Source organism: Ursus maritimus, unplaced genomic scaffold, assembly GCF_017311325.1.
Source record: "Ursus maritimus isolate PB19 unplaced genomic scaffold, ASM1731132v1 scaffold_2, whole genome shotgun sequence".
Classification (NCBI taxonomy): domain Eukaryota; kingdom Metazoa; phylum Chordata; class Mammalia; order Carnivora; family Ursidae; genus Ursus; species Ursus maritimus.
Window position 1 is genome coordinate 57,421,842 of NW_024424452.1, and position 16,228 is coordinate 57,438,069.

Below are 16,228 nucleotides of genomic sequence, written 5' to 3' on the forward strand. Positions count from 1 at the left end.
TCTGGTTAACATGTAGATTCTGATTCATTAATCTGAGATGAAATCGGAGATTCTGCCGTTCTAACAAGCTCCAAGGTAATGCTGATGCTATTGGACCGTGAACCACACTTGAGTAATGAGGCTCTAAAGCACAGTAAAACGTATTACCCATTTAAATGTCTATATTTGTCAGTCACCTGTGTGTTCCCTTAAGGAAGGTGTTGGGTCTTTGCACTGTTACAGGTAACTCGGTATATGTGGACAGATGATTTCTCTACCTTATCAAAGTGGTATAAAGAGGAAAAAGAAAACATATAATCACATTTATAAAATACTAAAACTTAACATTTATCTTTGGATTTAGTTGCCAAGAATGATTATTATTAAGATCCATCAACATAGCAATTTTAGCCCCAATTTCTTTTGTGCTGTGTTTGTGACTATTTACATAAATGGTTTCAAATTATTTTAGTAGATAACCACCTTATAAACTGTTAAAATTTAATTAACAATATTGTTTAAATTTCCATTTTTAAAAAATTTTATTTACCAGAGAAACATGAGAGATAAAGATAGAGGGAAAGAGAGAGAGGAGCGACAGATTGAGACAGAGACAGAAAGAGAAAGGAGAAGTATGGATACAGCTAATCTAATGTAGTATACCTTTAGTTTTAAAAAACAGTATGGCAAATTTATTTTTTCTCTTCAATACCATTATTTTAATGATTCCCTGAGATGAAGTTTCAGAAAAAATTTCTTTTCTTTGTTTTCAGTTCTTTTCCTTAGCATATGCATTCTGATAGAGGAAATAGTTCCATGCATTTGTAGTGAGTATTTCTATTTGCATATGTTTTTAGTAGATTTGCTTCTTTAATTATGTTACAGTTAAACTACAATAAAAGGAATTTGTATTTCCTAAGAAGAGACCAAATGAAAATGAGAAACACAACCACTAATCAATTTTGAAAGAAGGTGGTGTATGATATAGAATTAAAACTATCTGTGGAGACTTTATACAGAATGTAATTTACAAAAACAAAAGTGAGAATTGAGTATTTCTGAAATTAAATAAAGATATTTGGAATCTTACACTCATAGGGATGCAAGACGATTTTTGAAAATCGAATTGCTGTTCTATCTTATTGCCTGACTTCTGACCTCTGTTCTTCCTGAAAGAGAACAGTATACAGTAAAACTTGCAAGCTATTAAACTACTTGGCAGCCATAGTGACTTCACACTAATTGGTTATTGACATAGTATTCATTGTTTTAAATAACTATGCTACTAAGTTAATGCTGCTTTGGATATCAATGATCTATTTTTCCATTCTAATAATGAAGAAAATATTTTCTTTATATAAACAAAATTAAATATCTGATAAAATGCTTAAGTTGAACAATGTGGTAACAAGATTCTCATAAGCACTTTCAAGAAAGAGAATTAAAAACACACATATTAAAAAAAGTAACTATTTCCACTAAAAATTAAATTATGACTTTTAAAACATTGTGCATTTAAAACCACTGGTCAAACAGGACTTGTTTTAATGTTGCTGACAGTGAAAAATACATTTTCTAAAGTTGCAAATGAACAAATCTTAATATATTATCTATTTGCTTCTAGAATGAATTTTGATTTAATTTTTAAAAATATCTCTATTGGGGCACCTTGGTGGCTCAGTTGGTTAAGCATCTGCTTTCAGCTCAGGTCATGATCCCAGGGTCCTGGGATCCAGCCCCACATCCAGCTTCCTGCACAGCAGGGAGTCTGCTTTTCCTTATCCCCCTGCTGCTCCCCCTGCTTGTGCTTGCTCTCTCTTTCTCTGTCAAATGAACAAATAAATCTTAAAAAATAAACAAATAAAATAAAATATCTCTATCAAGAAAAGAGTACTTTTTCCTGCACTCCTTTCCATGGGAAGGTATTTTGTCCAAACAATCCTCCTTGTCCCTGTATTCTTGACTCTGCCCACAGAAGTGCCCCGAATTAACAGAAAGGCTGGTGTAAGAAAGGGATTGACATGAGCAACCCCACCTCTTCCTCTTCTTCAAGATGGGCCTGTCAGTAGAGAGCACAAGCTCTGGTCTGTTCTTCACTGTGTGGGGCTGTAGAGAGCCTAGGCTGATATGGGAGCCACACATATGCTTTTGTAATTGTGGGTGGCTCAGGGTTATAATCATGACTGCTTGGACAAGTCTGTGTAACACTGGAGATGAGAGTCAGGTCCCATTTAAAATTATTATAAATATTTTGTTACAAAATTTTATAAAATTTTAAATGAATTTTTGGACTACATCTTCCTTAGTCTTTTTGTCTTTTTCACTTGATTCAGAACCTAGGTTTCGTGCTTTATAGTGGGCACCCTCCCCCTCCCCCGGTGAACTCTGCAGTTCTAAGCTCTTTTTATTTTTTTCCTATTCACTCATTTGTTATTGTTGTTGTTGTTGTTGTATATTCAGCACACAGACACACTTTTATTTCACTATTTGTCATATATTGTATTATAATGAAATATATTATAAAAACAGTCATGAAATATATTTCATAGCTAGAAATCAATATATCCCAGTAGTGCAATCTTTTTCAAGATTGATTCTTCATATTGAGTAGCTTATTTTAGATATTTAAACAGTGATGGAGTTTAGATATCATTATCCAAATAGAAGCAAGCTGAATTACTCTATTGATAAATAGTCTGGAAGCTATAAGATGAAATAAATGTAGAAAATGATATATATTGAAGAAGGTTTTTTATAATTTATTTTTCCCTATAGGGAGATAATTCAATCACTGGCTTTATCTATCATAAAATATTCCATTAAGGGCTTCAAGTATGCTATCCAATGTTTTATGTCTAAGTCAATAATATGATGTACTAAATAACTCAGGGAAAAAAAGACATTTTTTATTTATTTCTTTTTCATCACTTTAAAACTGAGGTATCTTACACAACTTATTTTTTTTAAATGTTTAAATTTAGTTGAAGATCTGGTTACTTAGGAATCAAAAAATAACTGGTCTTTTGTTTAAAACGTTTGCTTATATACATGACATCCTCAGTGTGTTAATATTAGGGCAGTTACTTAGTTGGTTAAGGAGAGAGCAAGAGAGAGAATTAGCTCCAGTTAAAGACCACAAATCTCATTTTTTTAAAAAACTGGAATGAGACAATTTCATGTTCGACCTGGTAAAACATATAAAGCTAAATATACTTACAGCAACAACAACAAAAAACGTTTAGTGTGATTACAACAGCAATATTTTTAAATTGCCTGAAATCAACCTGGTGTACATTTTAATTGCAAATAGTTTATATCCTTAAGCTACTTAAATAATTTCATGCATTTTAGTTAACTTATTAACATCACCCAGCAGAGATTCCTGAGAAAAACTATAAGTAATGTTTAGAGAGAAAGAAAAAAAGGAATTCCAATAGAAAATACCAGGGATACTAATCCAAGGAATATTCAGAGGTGAGAAGGCTAAGGAGCCTGGCAATTCCATTTCTTGCATTTAAGAAAATGCTTGAACAGGACTTTTAAATAATTGAAATAAAACAATTTTAAGAGAACTTATTACTATCATTGAATAATCAATCTGAAGAAATTATTTAATCCCACAAAGGATTTTTAGACCATATTTATACAAACAAACCAAAAACATACACAACAAAAACTAATCTGATGGCCAAAATGTGGCATCTACAATGCCAAAACAGTAAAAACAAATAAAAAAGTCAGCATAATTTTAGTATAAGGAACAAATATGTCCATAAAAATCATCTGTACTTTTTATCTCTTCTGCCTTTCCTCTATCACTTGCTTCCTTTCTTATTTGGAGAATGTATTTTGTGTTCTGAAATTCTGGGTATCACACATTGTTGACACAAATGTGATGAAGCCTAATACGAGTACAAAACCACTGAACTTTTTAAAAGAAGTTATAGTAATAACTTAATTTTCACTTTTACTTCAGATTTTATTGCATTAATAATCATTAACCTCACTAACCCATATAGACACAGCTTTCAGAGAATCAGTTTTTATAATTACTGGGATATTTTATAGTTTTTTCTATTCACACTACTGTGATAACAATAACATAAATACATTGCATGTTTAAATTTTGCCACACATTGTGCCAAGACTATCTTCCTGCATGAACATTAATCTTCCCATGACCCTATCACACAGATATTACTCTCCTACTTTCTCCTAAAAGAAACTAACAGTTACTTAACATTTTTAAAATTTCATGATTGAATAAAATAAAATAAATATTTCACAATTGGTTAAAAAAAAGGAAAGGGAGTCAATTTTCAATGCCAGGCTGATCTCTTTATCTTATTTTAATATTATTCACTTATGGAAGACAGAGATAATATGTCATGGAAGACAGAGATAATGTGTTTTCCTGGTTGGCCTTTTCTGTCTGCCTAAATCATCTACATTTTCCACCTTTAATTCCTTAAGGTTATATGCCTTACTTATATTTCCTCAATGAGTCCAGAAATCTCCTTTTCCAACTTCTCCATGCCTTACTCACCTGCTCTGGCTTTTCCTCATTCTCTCCAATTCTGTATCTTTATTTGTTCAACTGACTGTTTTGGTTCATTGGATTCAGTTTTCATTCAGTCTTCTTCTTGAATTAGATCTCAGTTAACTTCTGTGTATACCATACTTCTGACATCTATTTAGTGAACTTAAACATTTCAGCCTCTAAACAAAGCGTAGTCTCATTCATTTATTCATTTAACAAATATTTAATGAGAACCTATTGTGTGCCAATTACTTATAACTATGGGGGTAAACTGATGACAGGTATAGGCAAGGTCCCTGTTTTTAAGAAAATACACGGAAATGACAGATAATGAGCCAGGAAACTAATAAATAAAATATTTCACATAAAAATAAATACTATGAAGACTACAAAGAAGATCAAGATATAATGAAGAATATTGGTGGACCACTGGGCATATTCCTAGTAGTATGCACAGGAAAGCCCTCTATGGAAAGTAACATTTGAGCAGAAAAATTTTCCCGAAAGATTTGAAGGTCATTGTGGCTGAAAAATAGGGCCATGAGAAGAGAGAAAAGTTGAGGTCTGTGGTGAAAGCCAGTATCAGACCATTCATGTAGTGCATTATAAACCATAGCAAGACATTTGGATTTTAAGTGGATAGTTATAGGTTTTAATTGACACAGGGAATGATTTGACCTGATCCAAGTTTTAAAAAGATCTGTGTGAAGCATGGACCTTAGGTGTATTCTGGGGAGAATCATGATGGTGGCTTGGTCTAGGGATGTCCGGGTAGAAGTCAGAAAGTTTTGGCATGGGATATATCTTGGGAGAAAAAAAGTACTGGCATGACTTACTAACAGACTGGACTGGCAGCTAAAGGAAAGAAAAGACTCATCTTCTAAGGTAGGAAAAATGAACTGGTGGCCTTTCATACCACCACACCGTTGGCGTGAATCAGTCTGTCCGTATTCAGTAAACTTACTGAGGAACAAACAGGGAAGCAGGGAATCACTGTTTTCATATTCAATTATATTCAGTGCTCTTCATTATAGGAAAGAGTAACATCCATTTCTAAATAAAATGGTTGGACAATTTAAAGTCCTACGCAAAACTAAATACATGGAATTCTGGGATATTTTTAAGTTTTAGGAAAATCATATTTTCCCTATTATGTTACCTCCACAAATACCATCTATGTGTATCCAAAATGCTGAATTATATATCACCATGATAAAACACATATTTAATGATATTAAAAGCACAGATTTCTTATTTTTTACAAATTTATAAATTGAAGAAGTGACATTATTAATCTCTACTTTTACATTATGCATCATAATTGATATTAATGGATCATTCTCTCTATATCATGTATCAACCACTATCAGAAAAACTAAAATACTGCTAAAAAATGTAATTTTAGATTTTTAATGTTTACTTCAGGAAACTTTTCCTGTTTTCTGTAAGCAGAAGTGATGACTTCCACCTGTGACTTGACTGATTATTATTCATTTTTTAAACAAAATTTGGCACGTCACCTTGCATTATAGAGTGTAAGAGTTATGACTATGTTTATTGCATGCTATTATACTGTAAATTGCCTTCAGGCAGGAACTAAGTAATAACCATCTACCTTACCATTGTGAATACCATAGAAGGCATTTAGTAATAACTCAATGAACGAATGAATAAATGAATTCTAGAATTATTCAAACTGCAGCTCTCTGGATTAATCGACACATCTTTTCCTGACTTTTACAGTTTTATGTACAAGCACACATAGGCACAAATATTTTCAAAGAGTCATACCTCCCAAAGTAGCAGATAGCAAGAAATGTGTCCCATATTTCTTGATAAGGTTTTCTGTGATTTGCTGCAGGGTAGGTCGACGTCCCAAAAGTCTTATGTTGCGGAAGAATTCAGGAGCAAGAGGCAGAGGGGAGCCAAGGAAATTTCTTCTCTCAACTGCAAGATTATTTACTTTCCAGCGGCCAAACTCCCTGAAAAGCAAATTTATTTTTATTCATAAATACATAATCTATCTAAATGTTTTCATTTGAAAAGTTCACTTGGTACTTTCACTGGGGTCACCACATTACAATGAGTCTGGCTTGTAATAATATGTCATGTGCTATGAGTAGGAGAAGCAACATTTATAATTTATGTAGCTGGAGTGAATATTCTGAAACCAAATCATATAAAGGAAAAAATAAGCCACTTAAAAGAAACAGCTTCCACTGACTTTTTTTTTCCCAAGGAAAGATATACTCATAAACATGATTTTGTTATGCATAGAAGATGAATGTAGAGCTATTTAAAAAACCACTAAGGTAATATTTTATTATTTTGTAAGGGAAATTGTAAAAAAGAGGATGAATTTATTTTCATAATTCTAATGATCCTTTTCTCTATTCATTTTAGAGTGGGACCTTGCAAAACTTCAAGAATATTATAGAGCTATAGGATAATTAAAAAAAAATGATCAAAAGAGAAACATCTTTTACAGTAATTATGGTTTACAGCATATTTTGAAACCTAAATTCAACTTGATTAGCAATTTCTCGAGATGCAAAATGACTTTTCAGGTGGATTTGGCCAAATTGAAATGGAAGATATAGTTATAAATGATTTATACATTTAAACAAAGATTTATACATTTGTACTGAGTTAAAATCAACCTAATAATACTTTACCCAAGAACTATGGTAAACTGGATCCCCTGATGAACTGTACAGATATTTTCTGATGAGTGGTCTGATAAAAACCTCAAATACCTTCCACAGGGAAGACTTCTGTCTACCAGGTCTAATACTCCCAGGTGTGTTATTTAACTCTATTACTATCTAGCAAGTAAAATATTGAATAAATATTGTATAAATATGTGTCATATTTATGTATATTTTTTTCCTCCAAAAAAAGCCTACAGTGCACCAATGAACAGTGAGTGATAAGGACACATCAGTGAACCAGACCAATGCTGTCCATGTCCAAATGGAGTTCACATTCTAGAGAAAGCTTTAAAAATAATAAAGCAAAAACATTAACTTAAATTTTAAACAAATGTCAGAGTATTGTAAACACTGAGAGCTACCACAGATAGCCTGATGTGATAAGCCATAGAGCTGTGGGCAGTGAGGCCTTATTTTACTTTAAGTGACCAGAGAAGACAACTCTAGAGAGATGATATTTAATATTTAGGCAGTCTCTGAAGAGAGAAAAAAAAAGTTGCTAAATGAGGGGAAGCAGAGAAAAGATTTATACAGAATAATGAAGAACAGTAAATCCTTCAGGACAAAGAGGCATATCCCTGACAGAGCCTCTAATAAGAGTGTTTTGCTCATGTAACACACATTTGGTGGCCCAACAATCCAATTGGTCTTTTGGAAATTAATTATGGATAAGGTTCACTCAGGGATCTAGGGAAGACTTAGGCCTGAGAATAAGTCAACTTAGTGTTTCTTTCATTGAGAAACTCTTGCCCTCTCCTCCATAAATCAGCTGATCTAAACAGTTTTGTTCTACCAATGGTTCTCAAACTTCAGCACCTCTTACAGTTGCCTGGAAACTCCATCCTAGAGTTTCCTGATTCATTAGGTCTGAAGTGAGATCCAGAGGTTGCATATTTAACAAGCAATGCTAATGTTGCTATTCAGAAAAAAAACTTTTAATTAGATAATTTGATATATAGTCTTTAAAATTTTCTCAAAGTGCTCTATTTTCAGTAAATGTAGGGTTTTTAGAGCTACTATGCTGGATTTATTAGTTCATATTTCCTCAGAAGAGACTACAGATGTCTTTTATCTTTCAAACCTGGTTTGATATTAACAATTATTTGTCTTTTCCTTTTATAAAAAATTTACCTGAATTGATTGTACATGTATTATATATATATATGTATAATATATAACATATTATATTTTATATATAGTAGAGAATATATATAATACATTACATATAACATATTTACATATATATTTATATAGAATTATATATCTATTTATCTATAAATAGATATATATATTTTTTGTTATAGATAAATACATATTAGAGAATTTTAATTCTAACTTCTAAAATATTACAGAAAACATATTATATATGTAAAATATATAATTACATATATATTATAATTTATTATATATAATATATAATATATGTAAATATTCAAAATTTTGAGGAAGAGTATTTAAATAAAACATTTAAGTTTTAATATTCTGTGATATATCTCAAGGTATACAATCATATTATGTAAGAAGTTATTTATTAAACCATAATCTAACTAATAGTTGCTCACATCCGAACTTTAAATGCTTACCTTCAAACATGTACTTTTTTTATTTGCTAAAAAAAGTTTATAATTTTGTCAAGGAGTGACATAACTTTAACCTAAAATTGTGGTGTAACTTTTTCAATGATTTAAAGTGCTAAATTTATAAACTCATATGCATGTATTCATAGACTAACATGTGGACTACTAAGTGAATTAATTGAACTTTAAACAACCAAGAAGATTGATTCAATTGTGATATTGTACATACCATATAAACTCTTTTTAAATCACTGAGTATTTCATGCTAGATGACTGCAGGTAAATACATATTTGAAGAGTGCAATTCTAGTCTTTCTTATATTTTTTAACAATTAGTCAATATACAAATAAAAACCCATGATATACTCTGACCTGACTTACTACTTTCTTTAGTTTGTTTCTCTTAAATTTGACAAAAAAATAGATATAATATGAAAGAGCAATAGGAAATTTGTGTCATTTACTGAAATCAGTTTTTAGCACTAATATATAAGAAAATGTATTAATTATTCACTATTATTACCATTACCAGAAATCTGCTAGCCTTGTAGATGACCGTAAGAAAAACCCTTACTTACTTCAAGGGCTCAAAGATTGTATTTAGCAAGAGGAAATGTAAATGAATAAATTTCAATTCAAAGACTTTAAAATATTTTTATGTGCAAAAATACAACTGTGGGGTAGTCTATTTAGCATAATTCCTCTACCCAATTTATCACTATCCTTTAATGTAAGTATAGTAATCTAACATCCTTTAAATATGTTTTCTCTTCCCCTAGATTCACATACCATGGAAAGCTATGCAGAGCCTGAGACTGTGGACAACTTTCCAGGAAGCTTTCTTCAGCTGTCAGGTGCTTTTTATGACCTCAGTCTGTAAACCTTGATGAAGTCTATAATCTCAGTTTACCTTCCAACATTTCAGTTGGACAAAACACTTTGCCATCCCATCTGATTATCCTCTCTATCACACAACAAAAAGTAAAGGACAACTCTTTGGAGTACTGTTAAACTAAGACTAATACTAAGACTAATTAACCAAACGGCTAACTGACCAATTTAATTAATTATTTTTTTAAAACCCCACTATTGTTAGTGATTATAGCAAATTCTTTTCTTATCTTGAAAGTTCTATCTGAGATTCTTCTCCTCGGGGCACTTGGGTGCCTCAGTCTGTTGAGCCTCTGCCTCAGGTCCTCAGGCTCAGGTCATGATTGGATCCCAGGTTCTTGGGATCAGCCTACATCAGGCTCCCTGCTCAGCGGGAGCCTGCTTCTCCCTCTCCCTGCTTCTCCTTCTCCCCACCCCCAGCTCGTGCTCTCTTTTGCTATCTCTCTCTCTTTCAAATAAATAAATAAATAAAAATTTTAGAAATAAATAAATAAATAAACAAATTCTTCTCCTAGTTTTTCTTCTATATTTTGTATACAGAATAAATATACTTTCATTGTGTATATCCAAAAAAGTGTAATTTTGTGTGGGTGTGTAAAAAACACAAATGTTGATCTGAGATCTCTCATTTCCACTCTCCACGTTATTGGTTTGCATTGTAATGATACATGATCGCTGTTATAATCTCTACAGATTTTTGGTGAAAACCCAGATAGCAAGCACTGAAATAATTCTGGGTAGTGGTGGTAAGAAGCACTTTAAGTAAAGGAAGTCATCTCTGGACAATTAAGTACCACACTGTGAGGAGTGAACATTAGGTGTGCATTCAAATACTCAGTGTCTCTTCATCCTGGGCACAGGATAAGATTGTAGTTACCAATGTCTTTAAAATCAGTGTGACCATGTGACTTGCTTTGACTACTAAAGTATGCACATGTATGGTTATGCTGATCCATCAGCCCGGGATCCTAACAAACAAGGGTGATTCAAATCCCCATCCCCCAGCCCCCCTCCTGCAGTTTACTGGGATGAACAAGCACATGAACTGAAAAGAAATTTTGTCATGCAAAGCTATCAAGATTATGGGGTTATTAGTTGGTTTGTTTGCTTGCTTTCTAGTAATATATTCTAGTACATCATAAGCAATGTAGAGTATTTTGACTTTGGGGTAACTTGAGAAGGCAATAAGGAACTAATGGCTGTGTATAAATTGGAAACTTATGGATGCAGGGTTTTTTTTTTCCTTCCTGGAGATAAAATTCACCTCAGTTGCAACTAGACCATGCATTCATTAAATTTTGGAAAAACAAAGCAATGGAATGCTGAATTGAAAACATGCTGTCGGGTATGATTATCATAATGAGAGCATTTTACCTAAAGGATATAAGGATTCCATCCAGATTCATTATGTTTATATTAAATAAGAACATTGTTGCATCTAACTGAATGCTCCATTCTACCTGAAGCCTTCACAGTACATAAATATCTTCCCATCATAACCTTTGGAAGTCTTTAAATGAAATAGGCACAATCATTAGAATTTAATGTAACTCAGCCCCTTTAGAAGCAGCACTATTTTGTGAACACACAAATGGGCTATAAACAGTTCAGCCAGAACATTACTTTGAAAATGTTTTTGTTGGCTCTAAGAAGCCTCTATTAGTTGATTAAGTTGTATGTTTGCCTGCTAAAAATTCTAACTTGCAGGAATCTATTATTATGTATGTCTATGTAATGTTTACTTTTCTACAACAATATTTATTATAATTTTATCCGTACCCATCTCATGTAAAAGGCTGGAAAACAAGAATGACATCAACAAATTCCATTTAAATAATGGTTACATCATTGCCATATTGCCATTGACCTTTCTTATTTGTATTTAAATTCTATGTGAATACATAAATGTACTCAGTGTTTAAAATATATCAACTACCATAATTTCTTTCAAATTACACATATATGTCCAGAAAATATAGAATCCGTCACTGTTGATGTTCAATTCAATACCAAAGGAAAGCAGGAATAAAAAAATTGAAAGCTGGTTGATGTTCAATTCAATACCAAAGGAAAGCAGGAATAAAAAAATTGATGAAATCGGATGATGCAGTTGCTGAAAAGATTTACCCTTAACTACTAATTTACACTAAATAAAGTTGCTTATCTAAGTCTTAAAGGACTATTATTATATTATTTTCCACAACACTACATTTGTTGGCTTGTAATTTTAATTCTATCAATATTAATTAAATTTGCATACACAACAGAATAGTAAAACAAAATATATTACCCAAGCACTAATCTATGGTGAACAAATTCAGCATAAGGATCATAAATCGACTTGCCAATCTTTAGTAGCAATAACCTTCTAATTGCAGCTATAAAATCATACCGATCTTCAAAAATTCCACTAATAATCAATACTAGCTCCCCATAATTCTATTATGTGTAGCTGTTACATATAAAAAGGTTCTTTGAACGTTCTTTCTTTTAGCTTTCAGATCTCACAGATGATGCTGTTTTCCATTTGGCCAGTAAAAGGGAAATGTTCCTAATGTCCTGGATGACTGTAGCTCTGAAGCTAGTGTTTTTAAAGCAGCTGAATGCTAAGCAGTTGGCAGGGTAGAGAATCTACTTTCTTTCGCCCTCCTGCCCTGTGAGACAAAACAACTTAAAAAAAAATTAACAGTAGCGAATTTTTAATGCTTGAGAGATATTTTTGGATGAGGCTAGGAATTTAGGACAATGAATCTAGTCAAATAAAATACGGGAAGAAAAGACCAAGGAAAAATATGACTTCTGTAAAATGTGTACATGCAGGATTTTTGAGAAGCACAATTAATGACTGTAGTATTTTGAAAGAGCTGCCAACACATAGTAGATTAGAGAAGACAGATTAGCAGGATTGCAACAAAATATAGCCCCCACCCCTATAAAGCAACAAGAATTAGTTGTAGGTAAATAAAATGGAAGTGGGGTTATAGAGAATTTTTTAAAGAATGGTTTGTGGCTAGTAATGTATATTTCTAATAATTTAAACAATGTTAAATTTTTAGGGCTATGAAATGACTGAAAATTAATTTTATCTTACATAGCTTTAAGTTATCTTCTAAAATTTAATAGATAGGGTTTTCTTCAAATTTTAAGGGAAATGCCACAGAAATCAGTTACTATAGTCAATGCCATTATTCCCAAAGGTCAGTCATTTAATACAAACATAACATGCTGTGCTCACACAGATATATACAAAATATAGTAATTTATTATTTACATCTAAATTAAACTACTTTTTTGAACAGATGTTAGCAAAAGTACTGATGTAAAAAATATACATACATGCTGTCAGTGAAGGACTTTCTAAGTTGAAGAGAAGGAATGAAGTAACAAGCAAAAGCTTTTCTTTCTAAATTTTAGAACTATAGCTTAACATTCTCCATCAACCACATTGATATAATATAGAGATTTGGTAATTATTAAAAAGCATAGACATGCCAAGAGACACATTCAACTGAGCTAAAATAAAATACTCTGATTCTGAAACAAGAAATAAACAAATATGAAGGTCCCTTTTTGTACATTTATAATTTAAAGATTTATCTTGGTTAATTCATGAAAATATTTGCATTTCACACATTAATTTAGATATTTTAGGGAGACAGTGTTAGCTTTCCAAAAGAGAATGGATTTTGGAGTCAGATAGCTGAAATTTCAAATCTCACCCTCACCAATTCAAGTCACAAAATTCAAAGTCCTGTGAATTTTGGCATATTCTTAACCTCACTGACATAGTCATTTCACTTAGGCACATGCATCTAATAGTACTGGCTCTGTAGAGTTTTCAAAGAAGCAGAATGTATAACACTTAACTAAAGTGGTACAGGGAACATTGTTTACCTCTTAGCAAATTTTGGTATGTGTATGCCTGTGAAGTCACGAATTTTTGTCCTAGGATGTCAATTCTTTAAATATATATAAACGTTGATCAAGGTAATAAGCCTTAGTGGAATTAATCAGTAAAATTAACAAAATAATTTGTAAATAAAAGCCATACTCAAAGAATCTACAAGGGTGCCTAGGTGGCTCAGTCAGTTAAGTGTCTGATTTGATTTCTGCTCAGGTCTTGATCTCAGGGTGGTGAGCTCAAGCCATGTCAGTGTCACGCTCTGTGCTCAGTACAGAGTCCGCTTGAGATTCTCTCTCTCCCTCTCCCTTTGCTCCTCCCCCTGCTCACATGTTCTCTTTCAAATAAATAAATAAATAAATAAATAAATAAATCTTAACAAAAAAATAAAAGAATCTACAAATTGCTCTTCTTTGTCCAGGCACAGACTAATATGTTAAATGCTCATGAGGAAGTTATTGCCAAAAAAAAAAAATAGTTCCTGCTAATGAAAAATTAATCTGCCTTATGATAATGTCTTTAAACATTTAAACAATAACTTCATTAAGATTTCTTTATGGTGGTCCAGTCCTACCTTAAATATTGGATCAAATATTCACAAACCATAGATTATGAAAAGTAGCTAACCAATTAAATAAAACTTGCAATAAGTTACAAATTCATATGCTGCTTCATTTCAAGTAATATAAGGTAAAAACGTAAGATCAAGGGTTATTCTCTTTGAGAGTAATTACAATTTTTAGAGGCAGTGATTATAAATTGTTCATCTTTTTAATGAAATTTTTCCATAATAAAAATTAGTTTTAAATAGTAACTCAATTTAATAGAATATATATTTTTCCTGAAATAGGTTTTAAAATGGCTTAAAGAAAACTGTTAACATGTTATGATTTTTCCCACATCATTAAGGGAAATAAACTTGCTATTAATTTTATGTCTTTAGCATCAACATGTGGAAGGGAGGCTGGATATGGTCTATTATGAAAAATTTCCAGAAAAAAGGTGTACACTCTTAAATTTACAAGGTGTAAATTATTATTCCCCAAATTATAACCTTTTAGCCTGAATCAGGCTTGAGTTGTCAAAATAACATTTTACACACACAAAAGAGCTTGTGACATGAATTGGCAATGTCACGTTTCTTTGGATATTACCCTCAGAATTTATGGATTACAAATTGAAATTTATTATCTCACAGGCACTTAGTCTTTCTGTCTTCTATGCTTGAGATTTATACAAAATAAATTTGTTAACTGTCACCCATTATATACAGATTTCAAAGGTACCAACATCGCACAGGGAAACTGCAGTCATATTTACCACAACAACCCAGTCCTTAACTAATGGTTATATATACTCATAGCTGAGTATTTTTTTCATTCCTAGTCATTAATATATTTGTGTAGTTACTTGATTAATACCTTCCTCTTCATTCATGCAATAGGCTCAACATAGTTGGCCATGTATTCTTTATTATGGCCCCGTATTCTTAAGACTCAAGATACATGACCTGTAGTAATCAGTCAATATTTACATATTGAATCAACAAATGAGTAACGTTCTCTTGTGAGCTAAAATGAAATGACTGTATAAGTAAGATAGGGACGGGGCTTGTGACTTATGAGCATACAACCTGGCTAAAATTCATAGAAAACCAAACCTGGAAGAATGTATTTCTCAATCATGCTCTTGGAATGTTCAAGTGACTGAGGGAAGTTAGGAGTTAACTGTTGGCTAAATCAAGAATCATTAATGACTAGGAAACAACCTGCTCCTGCTAAATCTAATAAATATAAATATTGAAAAAAATGCTACCATTGTCTGTGAGTGCAGTAAAATATATAGTGGTGGTGCTCATAGCCTCTTTTAGTTAATGCACTTTAGGGAGAGTAGTCCTGCTAGTTGCATTATAAGAGGACCTTCAATCTTTCACTTCTGTGTCACCCATACGGTAAGGGAAGAAGACTGATTTATACAAACACAATTCCCATCTCGCCAGGGAAGAAATAAATACAGAATATATAAGCTGACTAGCTTTCTCCTAACACCATTAAAATATAATTTTTTTTTACCCATTAACAGGCAGTAAGTTTAAAGTTAAAGTTTGGCAGGCAAAATGCAAAATGTTCATATTAATGAAAATTTAAAATTTTGATTGGCAAATAGCTTTTATCTCAACATAACATTTGGAATGATAATGATAATCTTGTGTTGAGAGCAAAGAATCTATGCACTGTGCACTGTGAAGTACGTGCTCTTCTTATCTGCTTTTGGTGAGTGAGAGAACCTTGGTGCCAATTATTTCTCTGAGATGTATACCTAACAAGAGGCTGAATCCAAGGGGATATGACACCAAAACCAATGCCCTTAACTTCTTTATAGATTAAGAGCAACAGGGGATTGAAAGTAGACTTTAACAGTAATGTATGATGTGTGTGTGTGTGTGTGTGTGTGTGTGTGTGTGTGTGTGTGTGTGTGTTTGAGGGTAGGGTCTGTGGAGAGTATATAGTGAAAGAAAGAAAAGATAAAAATATAGAAACAGGGAGAGAGGGTAGGGAAAAGTTGGGAAGAGTTTAGCAATCATATGGGGAATAATGTGAGAAATATTCTTATAATATTAACATAACTT

General features: G+C 32.2%; 1 protein-coding gene across 2 annotated transcripts in view; it reads right to left on the reverse strand.

The window, feature by feature from the left end:
* The window catches only part of BRINP3 (BMP/retinoic acid inducible neural specific 3), a 361,285-nt gene that overhangs the window by 193,386 nt on the left and 151,671 nt on the right, over nt 1-16,228 (reverse strand). Inside the window, exon 2 of one of the 2 annotated variants that reach the window (XM_008685663.1) lies at nt 6,311-6,501. The exons of the other annotated variant lie outside the window; for it this stretch is intronic. Coding sequence (XP_008683885.1) covers nt 6,311-6,501 — 191 coding nt within the window. The remainder of the gene's footprint in view (nt 1-6,310; nt 6,502-16,228) is intronic. 2 annotated transcript variants of the gene reach the window in all.